A 22,054-nucleotide genomic window follows, 5' to 3' on the forward strand; every position below is an offset into this window, starting at 1 on the left:
GGAGCCCCAGGCCTGCTCCCGCAAGGCCTCACCCCTGTCCAAAGCACCTCCCGGGGCCCCGCTGCCCCAGAGCCCCGCTGTCCTGCCCCACAGAGCCCCCCGTGGCCATGTGCCCCCGTGGCCATGTGCCCCCGTGGCCGTGCCCCTCCTTGGGCTCCCGCCCCCCGCGGCTCTCCCCTGCCCCACAGCTGCCCCCGCCCCCCGCCCGAACCCCGCCCCCTCCCCGGGCGAAGCCCCGCCCCTCCGTTGGCCCCGCCCAACCCCGGAGCCGCGCGGCACCCCGGTCTTCCGGCGCGTGACACGCGGGGCGGGGGGGAGGGGCGTGGCGCGGCGACGTCACTTCCGTGCCCCTCCCTGCCCCCGCCCGGCGCGTGGAGCCGGTTAGGCGGCGGATCCGGTCGCGCCTCACGAGGCAGCCGCGGGCGCGCCGCCGGGCGGGCGGGGTGGGGCGGGGGAGAGCCGGTCCCGCTCCGGTCCCGCGCCCGCCCCGCCGGCATGGGGCTCAGCTGAGGGCGCCGCCGGTGAGTGGGGCCGCGGGGCGGCGGGCCCGGCCCGGCCCGGCAGGTGAGGGAGGGTCGGTCCGCGGGCCGCGCCGGGCCGTGCCGGGCCGTGCCGGGCCTCCAGCGGCGCCCCGCAGCCCCCGCCGCCTCGCGCTCGGGCCCGGGCCCTCTCGCCCTTCAGCCGCGCCGGCATCTCCTCTGCCCGCAGCAGCCCCCGCGGGGCGGTCCGGCTCGGGCGCGGAGGTCGTGGCGGGGCCGCCGCCGCCAATAGCGGCCCCCCGCGCTCCTCGGAGCGGGTCCCGCGCTGGGGCAGCGCCCGCCGCCCGGGGAAGGGAAGGGGCGGGCGGGTGGCCGAGAGCGTGTGCGCGGCTGCCCGGGGTCTCCCGGCCGCCGGTCTCCGGACACGTGCGGCGCCTTCCCAGCGGCCCGGGGCTGCCCCTCCCCGCCCCTCCCCTCCCGCTGCCGGGCTTCGCGCCGGCCGGTCCCCGAGGCCGCCCTGGGCTCTCGGGCGGCACCGCCAGCAGCTCGGGCAGAAGTCCGATCGCGCTTCTCCCATCTGCTCTGCCCGGCTTTCGGTTCTGCCTGCGGCTTCTGGTTAGCAGACACCGGCGCATGAGGCGTTTCGCTGCTCGGGCACGTGTCAGCGTGCTGTGTGGCGGCGGGTCGGTGGGACACGTTAGGGGTCGTGTACCAAAGAGAAACTTTCCCAGCGAAGTACAAGAAGAGGGCTCCATGCGCCTCGCCCGTTTTTCAGCAGATGAGCCAGGGCGTTACGCTGCTGTTGACAACGGCTATAGAGTGCTTTTCTGTCAGCTGAGCTGCGGAGATGGTGATCTCGCACCGCAAGCACCTCTTACAACCGCTGCTTCATCCCAAAGAGGGGGCCTGTTTGTGCTTGCTCAGGGATAAACAACTACTAGGTGAATTAAACACTGAGAATTGAAACGGAATTGATGAGGCAGTTTTAAAAACTGCATTGATACTTACGGTGAAGAGGAAGAACTTGAGTATCTGCAGTATCAGCTCTAAAAGCTTGCTGCTACCACTAGTGCCCTGGCTTGCCCGCCGGGATCTGCGTATCCCTCCAGGTGCTGTGGTTGGAGGACGCTTTTGGAGCCGTTTGAGAAGCTGTTGTCTGCCTCAGCTGAGATAGCGTAGCCTCCAGCAGTGGGAGATGGTTAACGCTCAGCTGTTCTAACGTGAGCACTGATAGTTGTCTGGCCACACCGACTGACCGCTTCCTCTCCATCTGAGCTTGCTGAGAATTTTGTTCCAGTTCTAGAATTCATTAACGTGTTTTCTTTGCTGTATGCACTCGCTAGAACTGTACGGTGTTTTCTTAGCTAGGGCAATTAAGATTAAGTTTCATTTAGCCTATTCATTCCTCTGACTGTATTTTTTTTTTTTATCGTAGGTGACTCAGCCATTGTATGTCTGAGATTTGTCCACACACTGGCTCTTCAGACAGGTTAGCTATATTTTTCTGCCATCAGTTCCATCATATCTGAAAGAGTTGCTACTTTTACCTTTTATTAAAGTAAAACTGACTTTTGTACAATACTCTGTTATCTCCTGTAGAATACTGATTTTCTTGAACCTGTGGAGAAGCAGCATTTTTTGGCATTATTTAAATATACTCTATGGTATAAGTCAGGCCCTCGTAAACTTAGTGTCCATGTAGCCGTGTCACTGGTGACAGCAATAGATCTTGACTGCATGTACACTGAGGAAATGTTTGTCTTGGTATGTAGCGTGACAGTAAGGGCCACATACTGCTAGTTTTGTAAGCTGCTTTTTCTTGTTGGCTAATTACAAATACAACTTTACAAAGTTTAAAGAAGATGTACTATGTAAACTTTGAACTGTACAAATGACTTGCAAATTTATTGGTACTGACTTAACTCTCCTGACTTCTAAGAAGCGTATCGTTAAGATGGCTTGGCGAAATAAAAATGTCGTGTATTGTTGGTGTAGTCACCTGTGAGGAAGAACACTGGCTTCTAGCAGCATGGAGCGTTCCAGTGTGAGTGCCTAGGTCAGGTAGGAAAAACTGATGTGCTCCAAAGTACTCTGCTTTTAAAGTGCTTCAGAAAATGGCTAAGAGAGATCTTCTTGTTAACTTTGGTTTTGGCCAAAGCTGACTGTCCATGCCACAAGGAGGAGAAGGCAGTGAAAGGGATCTGAGCAAGTCTGCAGCCTCTGTCTCCAGCGGAGCTGCTGGACAGCAGCTGCTGCCTTCCTGAATACCTTTCAGGAGCAGTGGTGCTGTTCTAGGTGCTCCGCTTGGTGTCTTCCAGTAGTGCTCTCTAGACTTTGAGCTCATTATGCTCTCACCCCTTAATTTTTTTTTTTAGTTGTCTTCTAGAATCAAGTGTCTGTTCTATATTTCTTTTTCATTCATGCCTTTCTTCTCTAGGGAGGGCTTGATGACTCGAGCAGGCACCTGAAGAGAAAGGGATGAAAGGTCCTAGCTGCCTGGTCAGGCAGCATGCAATGCCTGGCAAGGGACTGTGGGGGCTGCCTGGCAGGGAAGGAAATTGTGTCATGATGGCTGAGTATGATTGAGAAACTTAGTGATTCAGTCCTCTTCTGCTAGTGTGCTGTGTGACTGGCATGGTGCATCAGACAAGCTGTTTTGCTGTGGTCCTAATAAATTATTTAAAAAATAAATTTAAAAAAATCTGTATTGACATGGAGCCCTCAGATTAATTTTTCTCATTTGCCTTGAGGAGGTAGTATCCTCACTGTCTTCTGTGTGGGGTATAAAACAGTCCACAAGACACAGGTTTTCAGTGGTATGGAGACAAATTCCATTTATTCTGTGGAAGTAAAATACCTTTTTATAGTTAAAGCCAGGTCCAAGTGGGTAGCCCAGCTCATAGAAGAAATCTGTACTAGAACTGGGAGCTAACATGGAAAGGCCAGGTTTTCGTCAAGCATCTTAACCATTGCACCCTTGTTCGTTTTTCTGGCAACCTTCAGATACTGTTTGCTTTATTTCTGTAAAATACCAACAGTGGATTACTTTGGCTTAGCTTGTCCAAGGTCTGTTGTAGGAATTATTAATTCTGGTGTGAAAAATGTCTAAGTTGAGTGGTATGCTTAAGCATCTTTAACAGCAGGCCAGGGAGAACTGTTCTAACATTTTCCTTATTAAATGGCTGTCTGGTATGAACCTGATGGTAGCTGGCATGGAGGGAAGAGGTTTCATTCCTTTAATACCTTGTGAAACAAAGTCCTTTAGTTAATTCTTCTAAAACTCTGAGTTTTGGAAATTAGAAAAAAGGACTTCCTTAGATTTCATTTTCTCAGTGCCCAAACAGTATCAGTGTAACGTAAAAATGTATGCTTCTGCAGTGTACATTTAGACTCATCTTTTGAACGGCTTAAAAACTTGCGTTGGAGAACTGAGTGTGTAAGTAAGTGTATGATTTTTTGGGCAGGGATTACTGGTGTCCACAACATGGCATCTAGTATGGCCAAGCCTGCTTTGGGTTTGTAGGCATGGTATTGTGCAAATTAATAGGTTTTGTGTTCTTTCAGTGGCAAAAAACCCCCAACATTCTGACTAGTGCTTGGATCTGGTTATGTTTAACATGGGAGAATTAGTACAAAACAAATCCTAGTTAAAAAATCCTAATTTCCCAATTAGACATTTAAACAAAATATTTTAAATAACAGTAATGCTACAGTGTTTCCTTGTTACACAATGTGCTAAAATAGTTTTCATTCATAAAAAAAGCTACTTCCTTTGTTAAATAATCTGCTTAGCAGAGAACAAAAGTTCAGTTTGTAGTAAACCGTGTTATAGCTTCAAGCCTGACACCTTTCTTCCTGATTAAAATAAGACTGTAAACTTTAATCTTTGGTAGCTGAAAGGCAGAGTTAAATAAAAAAGGATGGGTGATTCACAGTTACTCTTCAGGAGTTATGGATGTGGTCTACACAAAAATCTGAAGTGCTGTGTGTTGCTGTTCCTTTTCTAAGATACGTAATTTTAGCACCATCTCATGGGGCGCTGTGCACGGGTTGGGATTGAGAAGGGGTCTTTGTGGCCATGGAACCTAGCTGCTTGCTCTGAAACAGTACACTATCAATTGTAGTGTTTGTAGTCCTATCAGCCCTACCAGAATTAGCTGCATTTTGCATTCGTTCTGTATTTTCATTTTTTCATTGTGTATTTTTCCTTTGAAAGAATGTAGCCCTTTTTTTGTGGTTCTGGTTTATTAGAATTGTGGCATTGCATTGTTCATCTTGAAGCAGCTTTTTGGAAGAGGCCCAGGAACTGGAAATGGTAGCAAGTCCATTCCTACTTTAGTTGGTAGACCAAAAGACCATCCTTCAAAATACCTAACTCTCTCTCTTTTTTGACTTTTATCAAAGTTATGTGATGGTGACATTTTCAGTTTAGAAGGTACATACAGCAACAAAAATGGCAACTCCTTTAGATTTTATTCTAGCTAGAGGATGTCAAAATGAAAGGTGATAAATGGCAAAGGCTATGAAATCAGAGCTCGTGATCCTTATAAAGAGTAGGAGACAGAACAGCAAAGTGGGAAGGCTTTTGAGAAATAGAGCAAGTAGTAAGACCAACTTATATTATGAGCTTTTACTGCCTTTTGGCTGCAAGAAAAAAAAATATGTAGAGCGTGAAAGTAAGTCACATTGAGGAACATGTATAAAAGAGCAGTAGAGGCAGATATTGGAAAGGCCAAAGTGCAAATAGAATTGCAACTAGCAATAAAAGATACCAGGGTTCCTGTAGAAATATGTTAATAGCAGGAGGAAGATTGGAAAATGTCTCTCGATTCAGTGGTATATCTACATAAGGTGCAGAACATTTAAAGTGCTCAGTGCCTATTTTGCTTGTCTTCTCTAACATAGTGTCATGCAGATGCTTAATCTTATTAATACTTGTGATGAGGTAGTATTTTACACTAGAGTGTACTTCCACTAGATGTTCTTGCATCAGCTGGCCTTGATAAGCTTCACTGTATGATTGTCAAAACAGCTCAAAAAATGCAAAAATATTATCTAGAAATACTCAGAAGTACTAGGAGACTGGCAAAGGACAAGTCTTCAGACTTACAGTGGAAGAGAGCTGAGGAAGAGGAGTTGAAGTCTGACAGTTCACTTTATCTAATTTTTTTCCATCAGTTGATATTAATAAGCCAACATTCTGTTTTCAGGTGCTTGGAAGATAACTACGAGAAGAATAACAGCATGAACTGATTTGTAGGAAAACTAATTGCGTCCAAAGTCTAATACCTCTTTACTGCAGAGCAGAAGGCTTTGTGGCTATGTCAGAAGCAGTGGAGGTCTTGTCTCCTGATTGATCAATTTATTTATTTAATAAGGTTTTCCACATTTTAATGGCCTCATAAGTAAATGGAGACATGATCTGGAGAAAGTAGTGTAGGAAATGTGCAAAATTGGGTAGATGATCCTATTCAGAGAAGAGTAATTATTGATTCAGTGTTGAAATGAGAGGTTATGTTGAAGGGTTCTGTCCTGGGTACGGTTGCCTTTAATGGAAGCATCAGTCAACTGGCTGATTAAATGTGCTTATTAAATTCTCAGGGACTTTGTATTGGAGGACATGATGAGAGTTCAAAATGACCTGAAAAATAGGATGAAATTCAATAGGGACAAATGCAGAGTACTGCGCTTAGGCAGGAATTATCAGCTGTGCAAATGCAGGGTGAAGAATAACTGGTTAGGTACTAGAAAAAGGACCTGGGGGTGTACTGGATCACAAGTTGAATGTGAGTCAGTGTCACGCTGTTTGCAGAAAAGGCAAATATCTTACTGGGATGTTTAAACGGGAGTACTGTCTGTGAGATGTAAAGTTTAAATCCATCAGCTTTACTTGCTGTTGGTATACTCTCAGTGTGCAGACAGCATCTGTTTTGGGTGCCAAAATTCAAGAAGGATTTGGACCACTTGGAAAGAGTTCAGAGGAGAGAAATGCAAATGATCAGAGTTCGAGGAAACAGCTTCATAAAGGTGGAAGAAAATTCGAGTTATTTTGGCAAGAGATGAGGAGGTTAAGGGGAATGTAAGAGATTTCAACTATTTAAAAGATTCATAAGAAGGAAATGCTATTTTCAATGACCATGATGGGCAGGCTGAAATGGGATTAAGTTTCATTAAGGAAAACACCAATTAAGCTTTAGCTTTCTCACAGTAAAAATGGTGCTTTAAGAAATCTTTTATTGGTGGCCATTAAGAACAAGTTTGTGTGTTGAGAAAGACTAGTATAGTTGGTTTAGGTTAGGGAATAGACTAAACTCTCTATTGAGGTCCCTTTCATCTCATTTTATAGGATTCTAGTTTTAGTTTGTGTCAAGTTTGGGCCCAGGAGGGGGAAATACAGGATTCTTTTTGTCCATCGCTTGGCCATATCACATGAGTTTAGACCTTGCACAGGTTCAAATGATCGTGGTGCTTGTATAGCTTTGGAAACATACGGTGTTCTGGATGTTACTCTCTTCTCTGGGATGCTGCCTCTTGCAAATGGAGCAATTTTTCTTGTGCTGTCGGGATGTTCTAAACCTCCATGGTGGAGGTACTGCAGGATGGCAAGGGATGTGTGTGTGTAACTGCAGCGTAGCAGAGCATTGAGGAATTTTCAACAATTTTAGTAGTCTTAGTAGCTTCAGATTACTACTTTAGATTCAGGTGGTAATCCTAATGCTTCTGATCCATACTTAGAAAGGTCCACCTTTTGCTTTGAAGATATTTTTGAAGGAGATATACTCAATATATTCACCAGTACAGGGAGCCTAAGTGAGGGTGGACAGATTTCAAAGTGGAAAGTCCAACTGCGAGTCTACCCATGCTATTTTATTTACCATTATTTTCATGCACTCTTATAATTGCTTTTGATTGTCTGCAATAGACTGCATGACAAAACAAAGGATCCAACTATTCCTTCTGTTTCAGGGATTGATTTGTAAGATAACTGGAATGTGTGGAAACATTTAAATTAATCCTATGCATTTTGCTGTCATACCATGTCTCCAAATCAATGAAGAAAAGTAGAGTTGCCCTTGTGACTTTGGCCTTTAGATCTGCCACAGTGTTTAATGTCAACAATAGCAAGAACTTATCTTCTGGAGGATACGTTTAATGCAGTAGTAGACAGCAGGAGCTGAAAGTTCAATGATGTAGATAAGGGTTGGCCTCCAATGTGGTGATTGTACGATGTGTTGGCAGTTACATTGTGTTACCTGTCTGACGTCAACCTTCACCCCGTAGTAGTATGTACTGAACTGTATAACTTGGGTACAGATGAATTCCCTGAAAGTCCTATTACTGTTGAATTGCTAGAGAATTTTTTCTCTGAGCAGAGGGATAGTTTTTCTTGCCTCTGTTTCTCAAACAGAGAAACTGTTTTTATCTTAGAGGAGTGGAGGAATCTTAACATATCTGCCATTGTCACGAAGTTGTGAAGGCTTGATCCAAAGCCCAGTGAATTCAAAGGGTTGTTCCATTGGCTTGAGCAGTCTTTGGCTGAGGGTGCTGCTGTCTAAAACTGGTGCTTCTGTCACTATAGCAGTACTCCAGATCTGACAAGCCAGCAAAAAGTTCTTTTCAGACCAACTGGTGATTCAAACAGGAACATAAAAGGGCTGTCAAATGTGCAGTCTTGCAGAGTTCATTCTTTGGATTAACCCGATCTTCAGTTGGTCCATTTGACGAGGACCACAAAAAAGTTAAGTAGTGTTTCAAGAGAGGGTCTTGACATTGCTTTCCTGCATCATAGCCATGCTTTATTGCTAAAGGCAATCTACTGAGCCTTAATACTGGCAATATTGAAGACCTGTGGTGTGAAAAGGAGTAATGGTTTTGACTCCAGTTTGGACAGCCAGGCTTTAAATGCCAAAACTGTATGGATGAAACACAGCTTCTGCCTATTTGTCATTCTGTACAGTTGTACTGCTGCGACAGTTATCTAGTGCTTGGGTGAGATCAACCCATGGTGAAGGGCATGTGTCTGGAGCAGAGGCGGATGTGATGTGGCTGAGTGAACAGAAGCACTTGGAAAACCCCTGTTGTGCAGTCTCCATTGGTTGAAAGTGTACTCAGGCTCCTGACTTCCTAAGTGTCGTTAGTTCATCTACAAATTTTATTTTTTGTTTGAAATATGAATTGCATTTTCTTATGACCATGTCTTTTCCGCAGAAGTAGCTTTACTGTAGTAATAAACAGGCAAAAATGTAGGAACACACCTAATGTGTCACCACACAAATTGTATGCCTTTTGTAGGGGGAGAGCACAATGAAAAATAACTTATGGTCTTGTCAGCTTGACAGAGTCCTTACTCTATTGCATGCAAATATAGGTATCCTCGTAGTGCTCTTCCCTGTGCCACCCTTTCTTTAATCCAGCAATATCTCTTCCCCAGAGAGACAGCTTTTGTCAGTAGCGAGACTGTTGGTGTAATTGCATTCTGAGCATGTGTTATGAAGGATTTTTGTGCCTCAAGCTGGTACTGGTATGCTAGTAACATTTGTAAGGACAGTTCTTAGCCTGTGGTCATTTCAGTAGTGATTATCTGGTGTGTTAAATTGCTGCTGGAGATTGCTGGTCCACATAACTCCATTAGTAGAATGGATCGTAGGAGTGTTTTGCTCGGGTTTCAGTGTGAAGTATTTTGAATTTGTGTAGTCTGCATCTTGCATGTGGAACAAACATAGAGTGCCTCAGTTTATTCTGCTTGCTGTTATCCTCCGATGGCATAAATAGTATATGAAACGTCATAGTATATTAAACGCCGTAATTGTCTAGCTGAAGTCAGGTAACACTTGTTACATGTAACGTTGATGGATGTCATAGGAGAACTTATACAGACCATAGTCAGACAGTAATTGTGCTGGTTGATTAGCTACTGTCAACAGAAGCTGTATCAGGTTGAGACTATTTTGGTGTGCACCCTGAGAAAATGCTTTCTGTTGACTTATTGCTAAATTGAAGTAGTTCACCTTTTGTAAAGCTCATTTTCCTTAGAGACTGTAATTTTTGATATTGTGGACGTTGAGCTATACCTAGGCAGTTGAGTTTGCTGAGTTCAAAGTTCATGCTGAGTTTTGTGGTGAATCATCTGCTCTGTGTTTCACTGTATCGTCCTGTCTTATTTGTGCTAGATTCCTGAAGTGTGTGTTTTATATCTATGCTTTCCTGCATCAGGGAACATCCTCATTCCTTGGATGCTAATTTTGATTTTAACTAAGTTAATATTTCTTAATTTTGAAAGTGTGGTAGTGTATCTATTAAATACAGCTATGAAAATGGGCTTGATACCTATAACATCAGCTTGAAAGATAGTAAAAACACAGTAACTTGTGGCTGATTCCCTTCTTAGTGTTCTGTAGAAATAAGGTAATGTTTAGAGCATCAGTCTTTTTCTAAACCTTCTTGATTGTTTTGCTTTCATTCAGATAAAGTAGTTGCTTGTGAATTTTCTTTCCTGAGTGCTGTGGCAAAGGAGAAACCAAAGTGCATATTCATAGAGCAAGATGTGATAGTGTTTAAGTTGGGTCCTTCCTACGTTCTTTTGTTATACCTTGATAAACGAAGGCATTTTTAAAAACTCTGCAAGGTGGTTGGTATGTTTGCAGGTAAGATGGGAGTTAAGTTAATGTCTGTCAAAGTTGCACATGTGTATTTCTAACCGTATTAATCACTGATTTGCTAGGTATCTCGGATAAAGCCTACTGCATCTGGAATCGGGCTACTCCTCTGTAGTTTCTGTAAGGAGCATACAAATTTGAGGACTCTGCAGAGCCTCTACAAGGGGTTCAGTTTATGCTGAAGTGTTATGATCCTGTTGAAGCTTCAGGGTGAGGTGTCAACTTTGACAGAGCTGCCCAGTGATCATTTTTATGTAAACTGTGAAAGTCCACCCCCTCTTCCTTTGTGTAGAAAGCCAGGGTAAAAAAACATTGCTTACTTTGTGTTTGAAGTGGTTTTGGATATATTCTGTGCTCTGCCCTTGATCCCTTTACTGTGAGGTTCGAAGTGTAAGACAGGGATGGGGATTTGGATGCTGTGGCACCATCTGAAATAGAAGCATTAGCTTCATCCTGTGAACCAGGAAATCCAGAAAGACTTGTGCTCATCAGAAATGGCATGTGGGGTTAGTTCTGATGGGAACTTCTCATGTTCCAGAGATATTCAGGGATTTGAGACTTGGATGATGAGGAATTTAGTACCTATATAATTGCAAGTTTAAGTCCTTGATGACTTATGAAAAGTCATTAAAATGTTTGTTTTAAATCTCTCATCTTGCAAGCCACCATTGTTTGAATGTTCTTTTATGAAAATGTACTGGGTATGGTAAGCGGAATGGCAGCCTCGCAGGATGGTTGAGGTTGAAAGGGCCCTCTGGGGGGTCATCTTGTCCAGTCCCCCTGCTCAAGCAGGGCCACCTAGAGCCAGTTGCACAGAACCATGTCCACATGGAATATATTTTTTTTGTAATATACATAATGGTATTTAATGTTTCTGTTCCATAGATGATTTTTTTTAACAGCAGCACTTAATGTAACCAGCAGGTGCTTCTAGGAACGTGTGACTTCTCTTCCACTTACCTGTGAAGACTGAGTATGTAGGAGAGGAAACAGACACTTCTCTTGAAAAATGGTTTTTAACCAATCTTAATTAGCTATTTGTGTAGTGTATTATTTTCCGATTTATTTGTAGCATTAGCGTGTTATTGGCCACGTGCAAATTCTTATGGGGACTGAGACATTGTAAGAAAGATACATAGCAGAACTGTGAAAGATGCTGACAAGGACCATCAGAAGTTTGGAATGACCTCTGTAAGGGAAGCTGTTAGTAATTTCTGCATGGAGAAAACTGAAGGGTGGGGGATAAAACAGTTTATAAAAGGATCACAGGTGTCAGGGAGAGACTAAATAAGGCTTGACTTCACTGCCCCTTCAAATACAACAAGTGGGAGGCTTTGGCTGAAGCTAGCAGATGGAGGGTCAAAATAAGGAAAGAAAAAATCCTTCCCCATGAACTTAGGAATTCTTTGCTGCAGGATGTTGGCATGCTTAAAATGTGCCCCAAAATAATTTAAAAAAATTAAGAAAAATCCACTTAGTATTAAATAAGATTATATGGTGTTTCGCTGACGAAGCTCTTGAACTGCAAGTCACTGGGATTGGAGAGTCTACTGGGTATTATCGTTATATGATTCTACCCGTGATGGCTCCTTGACTACTCCTCTTCAGGATGCTGGGCTAAGTGCACGCTTGATCTGACCTTTCGGGGACGGTTATTTTGTTGCTCTATTAGCCTTCAGCCAGGCTTTTTGTTCTTTGGTTACTTTCATTCAAAGGGTATAGAGTAAAAGCTCCTCACGTATTTAATGTATGTGGAGGATCGTGGCAGCCCTTAACGGTGCTTTAGAAGGCTGACCTCTGTTTTCACCTAATATTTATGAAAAAGCAAGGCTGGTGGGGGAAATCTGAGTGGAGCATCTGGACCAGAGGCATCTGAGAAGAGGCTACTTCTGAATATTTGTCTAGACAGTGGTGATATTTCAGTTAGTGAGGTCAACGCTTGAGGAAAGAGTGCTCCTTGATACATTTAATGTACTTTCAACATTTCAGTCTTGGTTTTAAGAAAACTAGCTTTTCTCCTTACAGCAGAGAAGATGGATACAGTTACATCTCTTAGTACTGTTATAAAAAAGTTTATAGGCTAGGAAAGAAAAAAAAAACCTAAAAAAGGTAGCTGAAATGCGGACGTAAGTATTGCTCTAGACATGATACGTTAAAGGAGAATTTATCCTTTTAGGTAGGTGTGCAGGATAAAAGTTAACTACAAATGGAGTGATAACCAAAAGCAGACTTGCTTCTTCCAGTAAGCAAGTCTGAAGACCTTTACTGACTGTCATCATCAGTGCTGAGAAGATTGCAGCATTTCAAGGGAGATCACGTGTCAGATTTTTGCAGAGTCTGTTTCCATTCTACAGAAGATGTCTCCCACTGCTGATGCTGTGGAAATCATTCCCAAGAAGCACACAAGTGCTGCAAAGTATCATTTAGACTGAGCTATTTAAGGCAAAGATGAAACATAGTAGGCTGCTGTGAGTTCATTTAATTTCATGGATTGTAGAAGTCCTTCTCTGAGGGATAACTGTTTATTAAATCGCTAAAGCTCTTCTGGGTTTGTAGGACTGTTCTGAATGACTGGGACGTAGTTTAGCTAGTCCATAGCTAGATGAACGTGGGCCAGAGTTTACATTACAGGCATGGAGGAGTTGGGTTAAATGTTACAGTCCTGTATGTCTGTTCTCTTCTTGTCTTTGTCAAACTTCAGTTCATGGAAATAGAGTGTGTAACTTTTCCCCCTCCATTTTCTCATCTTACCTCATGTGGTAGTTCTGAGAGTAAATTAATCATTTTCAGGAGCTAAGCTGTTAGGTGGCATAAACTCCCCTGCATAAGAAAATAGTCTTCTAGAGCAGTCTAATCTCTGAATGGAACTTGTTTGCAGATTTTTCTGTTACTTAGTGATTAGAATTTGATCAAGGCAAATAAATTGTCCTGCTTGACGTCTTAAATTGTGTTAAGTTCTTTGATACAACCTTTCAACTTTAATTTTTAGTGTTGTTATATGGTATTTAGAGTTTTAGCAATTCGTCATGCAAAGTATTTCTATTGATTGGTGGGTTGGTTGCACACAAGAAGAGCTATTACCTTGAAGTGTTTCTGATCTAAGTAAAGTGAATGTGCCACATACTTAAGGCTTTGTATCAATTTATTATGACTGTTTAAAAATAAATTGTACTTTCAGTAAGCATTAGAAAATCCAGGTTTAGGTGCTGAAGTTTAACCTATTTGCATGTATAGATCTTCTTACAGAGTAAATTTTTAGAAGTGAGTACAATTTGGTGCTATTTCTGTTAATCTGGAAGATATTCTCTGTGTGTGCATTTAGGAATCACATAGTTGAACTTTAAGAATGTTTACGTTTTACATCATGACTTTGGAAAAGTGTAAAGAAATACTGCTTTGTCTCAGAATGCTCGGCTGAAAGCAGTGAAAGGTACTAAGTCGTACTTATGATGGGAAAGAAAAGAAAGACGCTAAAGCAGATTGCTTGCTTATGATGAGTATGACTGGTTCTTGAACTATGCTGTAGTCATAGCTGTATGCCAACTATATGTGCTTTTGAGGAAATAAAAGTTAAATGTCTAAACTTTAGAGGAGACTTCATCTCTTGTGATTAGTCTGGTTGTGCTTGATGAGCTCCTTGTAGACGAACAGAAATTTGATTCAAATGTTCTTACATTAACCTCAAAAATATTTTCCAAGAATTTAGAGGAAGAGGAAAAAAAGTCATTGCCTTCTTTTACTGAGCATCCATACTACAAAGGCAAATATATCCCAGGAAGCAGATACTCTACATTGCACAATAAGGCGGCAGCCACACAGGAAAGGTTGGGCTCTTGGCACAGCCCCTGAGGGGAAATGCTTCCTTGAAAGAACCCATTGTTGCTGGATCTGGGTCTTCAGACTCCCAATTCTCCGCTAGAATACTTGCAGTTCTCTTGGTGCTGGGATGGGGCATCTTTGCCATCTCCATTATCTGACCATAATAGTCTTGGTTATTTAATCAAATAGAAGGACTGAGTAAAGTTCACGCCCCATGTGAGAAAGGAACGTCTTTTTGGAAACAGCTTCAGCGCTCAGCTATTGAAAACTCACGCTGGGTGTAATGGCGCCATGCCTTACCCAAGGTATTTGAAACAGTTTAACTTTCTCTTCCAAGAATAAATAAAACATTTCATTGTCTCTGTTGTCAAAGTCTGTGAATTCTAACCCAAATGTCTAGTATACCCTTCCAAGAGAGGAAAGAAACAATAAGCATCTAAAATAAATGTATGCTTTATTGGATTCCCTGACTGTGGAACAGACCTTCTTTCCCTCATGGCAGCCAGGTAGGAGATCCAGAAATCTAAAAAGGAAACAAGGAAAGACTGTATTTCTGTTTGCCCGAGAGTGGGAACAAGCTTTGGGCAATTTTGACTTTTGGTGCTTCATTTATCAGTTGAAAATTTTCATTTATGTAAATGGGTGCTGCTTGAAGTGAGATAAATGAGATGCCGGGAAGGTTAGGTGGTGATGTGCTTGACTAGTTGTCCTTGATACGAATGACTACTTTCCTAAATTCTCTTCTAACATGTCTACAACTTGTGCATGTGCTGTTACATTAACAGCAAATTTTTAAGTGGTCTGAAAATAACTATCTGAAGACCAGTTAGAAAGAAAGTTTTGAGTATAGTATTGGCTATAGTACTTTGTTATCATGATGAATTGCGATACTGAGTTTTATTGTTAGATGTAGAATTATCTTTCCTTAATGTAGCATGTATTCTACTATAAACATTGCAATTGCTATTGCAGCCTGCAAAAAGTATACTTTACAAAGAATACACACTACAAATGTAAATACAGTTTTGGTTTGGTGATTGTTGGATACAATGGTCTTCCGTAAGCCTAAACACAGAAACAAAAGCTTGTATTATAACAGAAAGCCCAAGATGGGAAGTGATAAAATAGGTATTGAGTGGAGGGCTTTGTTAAAATTTAGCTCATGTACTTGTAAAATTTCCATGTATTCATTAAACTATTATGTCATTCTTATTGTTAGAGCTTGGTTAGTTGACTAAAGTGTTAAGCTTTGTTTGTAGTACAAATTATAACCTTAACTTCCTTCAAAATATAGCTGGAGGATTTTTGATCTTCCATAGTTCTTTTAGCTTGTAGGTCTTACCCAAACATTTATTGTACATTATGTGGATAACTTCGTATTTAAGGGTTCAGCTGCAAGCTACTGAAGAACTGTAAATTGCAACGACTTCCATTCATGTAAGGTGCATTTCTCGGATTGAAGGTGCCTCTCAAGGAGAGTATCTTTTACGTTTGTAGTCTGGACTACAAACTTGTAATAAATATTAGTATGTTAAAATAATACTCAAAGTGTTACAAATAAATTTAAATTAACACATGTAAGTTCATCCTAGTGTATGTTGAAGTAAAATGTCATAAACTTTGTTTTTTATGGTCATAAAAATGTGATATCCCCAGACTATTGGCTAAGTTATGTATTGGGTATAAAGTGATCTGTTTCAGTTTTGAAGTGATCTTTGAGTGACGTGGCTTTTATGTTTTGAGGGCAGGCAAAGACAGGATCTCACGCACGGTCTCAGGCTTGCCAGGTGGCACGAGAAGTCTCCGGCATTGTGCTGCAGCTCGGATATACAGATCCCTCTGAGTCCAGGGTGTAGCGTAATCCCATCTGCCCCAAATCATGGCTATGGTCCTAGATACTAAGTGGAAGTTGTCACTGCAACAGTGGTGCATGTGAGAGATGCAAAAATGCTGAGTGCAGGCACACCTGTGTTCAGAAGCTCCTTGAAGACTGTAAGAATCCATAAAAAGGAACTTTGGAAACTTTCCTCTGAGGAGATACCAAGACTAATGAGGGAGGGATGATGAATCCTGATAGCAGACTATTTGGAGACAAGATGTCATAATGTGGATTTTAGCAGGGCATTCTTACAGTCTTTAAAATCAACTCCTAGCTTTTGTAATTGCAAGTCTCTTTAAAAATGGTCCTTTTTAAATTTTCAATGGCTGCAGGTTCTGCCAATCTTTTCAAAAGCAGCCAGTGGAGAAATTTTAGGAAATAGTACATTATTTTTATAGATGCTGAAATAGGATCTTTTATGTAAAGGAGGAGGACTGGAAAGTAAATATGGGACTTATGTCCACGACACTGTGGGCAGAAGCTTTGGTTTCAGCTCTTGAAAGCTTGAAATGTTCAGTTCAAGTTTGCTTCTTTTTTTTGTGATGGATTTTTAAAGTGTGCAGCTTGTTATGTGATACGGCTTGAGAAGAATGTGCTCCTAAATATTTACCATCTTTATTTTTTCTGATCCTTACATCTTCTTAGGCTTGTATCCTTGTCCATTTATTTATTGGTACAGCACACTTTAAATGAAGTCAGTGTTTTAGATTCAGCTTTTCAGGTATTGTGTGTGGAACTCGTTGGCAGTTGGCATGGGCAGGAGCTGCAAGCTCAAGTAGTAATAGCTGATAAGACTTTTCCTTCTATTTTTATAGCTCCATTTAACAGTGTGCTTTTTCTAGAGTATGGTCTCTTAAGCTATACCTAGAACTTCTTTCCTTGGCTGCTGGCAGTTCTGACATCACATTAAATATTACACACGCATTGAAAGCAGTGTATCAAATGCAACTTTGCACGGTCAGTTCTGCCAAGTGTTGTGTAGACCAGGAGGTCTCCTTAGCAGGATGGCAAAGGAGATCTGGGCCAAGAACAGATTTTTTTTTTTTCCCTTTCCTGCTGAGAAATGTTTCTGTGGTCTGGGGGAAAGAGTTCTTAATCTTTCTGGTATAATTTTGAAGAAGTATTTTCACTTTTTTTTTAACTGCTAGTAGCTGGATAAGAGATACTTTTTTTTTTTTTATATGTGTATGGACATATTATAATGTTCAAATTTTGAAATACACTTCAATATTCAGAGCAACTTTTGGCATTCGACCTGAGGTACGAGTGCAGAACTGTCTTCCAAAGCCCTGTCTGCTTGGATGTGCCAAGTGCTCCCGTGCAGCACCTGATACACAGCCCTTGTAGGGTGATGTGGAAAGCTGGCTTCCATGGAAGGGCAAAAGCATGCACTTTTCCTCTATCAATCACTTTGTAAAATTAACTGCCATCCTCTTCTGCTAATGGTCAGCTATAGCCCAGGCTGTGTTTTCATCTTTCCTAGGAAATTGAATGTATTTTGAAACTCAGTGTGTTCTCAGAAGATACATTCATACCTCTTCCTGGCCTGTTATTGCTCTTCTAGTTTGAGTACTACTTCAATTCTTAATTCCATAACTGCCATTAGTTGGTGTTTTTTATATGTAAAGCAGTGGCTTACCTCCTGTAGGTCCATTGCATGAATGCCAAAAACCTTTACCATAATGCGTGGAAGAAATGGACTCAGTTTGATAACCGCTCTGAATGTGTGGGAATCACATGTTACTGGAACAAGAATAAGCCCTGGTGGTAAACATTGCCTTTGTAAGGTCTGTTACCTTGCTAGGTTGATTCGTTCTCGTGGTAAAGGTTTGGATGTATGGCTCTAAAGTGCAGAAATGTTTAACTTCTGAGTGACTGAAATAACACTTGGCTTTCTAGTTTCAAAACAGGATTTTTCTGCGTTTTGACAGCTAGTTAGGATGCAGTTGAAGATGATGTCTGTCTGCTATGCAACAGGCACTATCTGCAGTTAAGAATCACTGTTCAAGATATTTTTTTAAATTCAGAAATCTGAAAGACTTGTAATGACATCAGGCCATTAGAAACTTAATTTTCAACTCCAGAGCTGTGAAGTGTCTCTTAATGGAAGATACATTTGTTGTAAATAAGTTCTTGAAAAGTCTTTCAGTAGCCCTTAAAGATACCCCAATGGATCCTTTTGGACCCAAGAGAGCCAGACTGGTCACTTAGTAAGACACTAGATCAGATTTCAGGAATATGATTCATGTTTGATCTATATTGTGATTTTCTTCTAGACAGGCCAATTGTGGTGGTGTGGGTTTTTTTTTTGGTCTTAATTATCTTCCTGTAGAAATTTACGGTGCTTGGTTTATTTAATGACAGTGATTACGTAGGGAGCTGGGAAGATTGACTCATATTAATGTCTGCGCATAGGTGGTTTTTAAATTTGGCCCCTCTCATGCATGTCTCTCGCTTTTCCTGTCTGCTTTGTTAGATCTTTTCATTTGCGCTTTGTGTTCTTACCAAAGCAGTGCTGATTGATCCTTGTCTTGTACGGAAAAGTGACTTATTTCTGCAATGTTTGGGTAGTGACCAAGTTACCTGTTGGTCATCTAGTTGGTCATCTAGTTTGGTGTATGCGATTGCTTCATTATGCTCTGTGATAAACTGTAAAATGCTGAGAGGGAGAAATGTGTGTATTTCTTAACTGCTGCCTTTAACATTGATTAGCTCCTCAAAATGAATGTTGTTGTCTTCACTCGCAACAGCTGTAAATACAAGGAAGGGTTTGGTTAGAAACATATATGCTTTTAGCTGGGCAGATAATATCAGGACTCGTGCATAGACCTGAAACTGTCTGCAGGCTCCTGGTGAGGCATTTGTGGTTTGAATAGAAGGAGCTGGACCAGGCGGCTGATGCCTGGAAGCGCAGCCTCCGCGCCAGCCCGGCCACAGTCTTGCAATTGTTCGGCCACACTGGAGGGAAGAGGGAAAAAAAAGGCATTCCAAGCAGTGCCAAATTTTCTTTGATATGTTAATCTTTTGATAACAGTTTGAAAAGCCCTTGGAGACTTTTTTTAGATTTTAGACAAAATAGTTCATTTGTCAGGACTTCCCTTGTAGATAGGGTCTCAGTTATTAAGAACTGCCTCACTAACTCATGGTAACAAAAGCAAGTGCAGAGGACAGCTGCTGGACTGCTTGCTGGTAAGAGAAACTTTTTAAATTATCTCAGGATTTTTACAAATATCTGAAAAGAATAAAATAGGGAATGTTTAAGATACAAGTTTATTTACTTGCGTATTTTAAGCAGATGAATGATGACAGAGCATAAGCATATGTAACAACTTGATAGTTTTTTAATGCATATCCATACATGGATTTTACTAAAGACTTGAACTGTCAAATTTATATTTTCATCTGAGAAACGTGGTATTTAGATTGCCCAGTGACTGCAGGAGATCTCAAAAGTTTCGTCTTTTGTAGCTGTAGTCTTTCCAGACCTTGGAATTTTTCTCTTGAAATTATGAAACTTCCAGTTAAACTGGAAAGCTAGAAGAATAAACTGATGGCAACAATGTATGTATGCTAAAGCAGAATTAGTTTTTAAGGATTATGGACTTGGGAAAAATGTTGAGTAGAACAGAGGGAAAATCTCTTTGCTTCCCACCCTCCAAATCAAACTTGAAGGGTAAAATTTGCACTGAAGTAGTTTAATTTGGCCAAGTATTAGAAAACTGACTTCAGATGAGCTAGTAGCCCTTCAAAAGTGTGGCTTGCAGAACTCTTCAGGCATACTGATTGAGACTTACTGTAGTTCTTTAACAACATTTTCCTTAATAAATATGCTGTGAGTTCACTCGCACCTTTTATACTGTTGCTACAAATGTTTATTGCCTGTAAATATTTTGGTAGAACTGCTTGGTATCCTGGTTGTTTAGTCAGGATAGATCAACAAATAGATATTGGTGTAGTAATTCAGAAAAGGTGCAACATTTTCTTCACTGTGGGGGATACATGCAGTTTTAATGTCTGTACACTGCTGTAATTTCTCCAGTGATCCAATTTGTGGTCTACTTCAGCTCTAAAATAATATCGACTTAAATCTGAAACTGCAGGTGCTGTCCTACTCATAGCTACATACTCTTCAGGACAGAAGCAAATAGCAATTGCAATTTAACTTAACTTTGATATACTTTTTTTAAAAAAAGTAGTTTAAGCTTGTGATTCAAATGTATGCTCTTAGAAGTATTTACAGTTCAGACACTGTTCAGCTGACCGCTATACCATTTGTTAAATTTATACCTACGTTCTAAAATGTTGCAAGTGATTTCATTCTCTTAGTCTCCGTGGCAAATAGCATTTCTTTTACAGACCTTTTTGATACTTCCTACTTTTCTGACTCTAGAATATGCGTTGCTATACAATAGTAGCTCAATGAGTAAAAATTATGTAAGTGGAGCGACAGTAACTTTCACCATTTCCATTGTTTTTGGTCCCTTTCTTTAAAAGGAATAAATAGTGCTTTTTGGTTGCTATTTTCAGTTTGTTAAAGGGAGAAAGGACTTCTCTAGCTATTCACTGCAGGGAACTTGTGCCGGAGAGAGGCTCAGCGGCAGCCCTTGCATCAGAGTCGCTTTATATGTGAATATTCCTGAGTCCATGTTGCTTCTTGTGAGTGGATTTCAACCTCACTTCAATTCGAGTACTAGAAAAATGTCATATTCCCTTGTAGTCTGAAAAGTCTGAGGCTTATATTTAAATATTTAAAGTATTGAAATGTTTAAATTCTCACCATATTATAGAAGGAAGGAAGTAAAGATCAAATGCATATTGCTAAAGTCTCTTCTGAATTGGTGAGATGCTGTTACTTATTTCTTCAGTCTGACCCAGCAGCCTGAAGTCACCTCCAAAGAGGGCAGCCCTGTGGAGCCCGTGGTGGTGTTCAACCCCAACTTTCATCAGGGCAGTGAGAAACAAACCCAATGCACTTATGCGTTTGAACTCTTGATGATGAGCTTGGGCTGATGATGTGCCAAAAGGGGTAAGATTGGAGAAAGAGTGCTGTTCTTCATTGCTGAATAGTAATGATTTTCATGACCCATCAAGTAAGAAAAGATCTCTAATGCTTTCTAATTTTAGAGATTTCAATTTGAGTTTAATATAGAAAATTACAGGCAGTATGTGAAATACTGAGAGTGTGTGTGTTAGTTGAAGGTTGCTCAGTAAATGAGTCTGTATAAAATAATGCAGATGCAGCTAGTGACCTGAGTCAAAAATAGCATTGTAATGCTCCTCGTGTATTCCCTGTGTGATTCTACCCAGCTGTTCAAAGAATTCTTGAATCACAGGAATTATTGCTGGTGCTCTCAGTGCTTAGATTTCCCTTCGTGCTTCTTCAGACTGACAGCTTGATGCTCCTTCCTAGCTGTGGAACAGCCCTAAATTAAAGCAATTGCACTCCTCTGTCATGCTGCTGTGGTGTCTCATAAGGTGCCTGTTCTGACGCGTTGGCCATATGGAAATCTCAGTTGAGATTTATTGATTTTGAAGCTGTTTGCATTTATTTTGCTGCCTGGTGTTTTCCTGTATCAAGTACAGTTGTTGCTAGATAAGTTCATCAAGATTGGAGTTTTGCCTACAGGCACTGTTTTTGATGTTGCAGTACACTATAGCAGGGAAATACACATTTGTTTGAGCAAATTATTTCAAGTATGATAAATCTAATAATTCTCTCATGGAGCTGTGAACTCTGTTAGAAGTATAATTCTGTAAATACACAAAACTTTTTCTGACTGTGAGACTTCTTGATTGAAAATGTGATTTGTATGGTGTACATAAAGTTGTTTGACGTTATTAATTCACAGATTGTTCTCAGGAGCTTTCCTAGCAATCCTGTGTATGTTTAGGACAGATTTTAACTGGTTTCATATCTATATCTATATATATATATCTATCTGTATCTCTTTTCCAGGGTAAAAAGCTGTTTAGTGAAGAAAAGTGGCAATTTAAACAAAAATGTGTTTTAGAACTTGCCTGACTTGTGTAACAGATAAGGAAGTATCAGTGGTTACATCTTCTGGCTTAATTTCCAAATTAATCTGCAGTAAGAAAGTTATTCATAGTTCAGTATTGGATAGTAATAGAAAATTTCCAGCTTAAAGCAAGGAATGTGTGAGCTGGTGTTTCTATCAAAGGAGACTGTTGTTACCAAATTAGCTTCCTTCCATACAGAACAA

General features: G+C 41.2%; 1 protein-coding gene across 6 annotated transcripts in view; it reads left to right on the top strand.

The window, feature by feature from the left end:
• The first annotated feature begins 355 nt into the window (after positions 1–355).
• ATP13A3 (ATPase 13A3) overlaps positions 356–22,054 on the top strand; it is a 63,664-nt gene continuing 41,965 nt past the window's right edge. For 4 of the 6 annotated variants that reach the window (XM_072866404.1, XM_072866409.1, XM_072866408.1 and 1 more), the window contains exons 1-2: positions 356–521; positions 1,915–1,968. In XM_072866404.1, the coding sequence (XP_072722505.1) occupies positions 1,931–1,968 (38 nt within the window). In that variant the 5' untranslated portion in view covers positions 356–521; positions 1,915–1,930. Of the gene's footprint in view, positions 565–695; positions 1,095–1,914; positions 1,969–22,054 lie in introns of those variants that run through there. The other 2 variants (XM_072866405.1, XM_072866406.1) reach the window with 2 other exon arrangements.

This window comes from Ciconia boyciana, chromosome 7, assembly GCF_034638445.1.
Source record: "Ciconia boyciana chromosome 7, ASM3463844v1, whole genome shotgun sequence".
NCBI lineage: Eukaryota > Metazoa > Chordata > Aves > Ciconiiformes > Ciconiidae > Ciconia > Ciconia boyciana.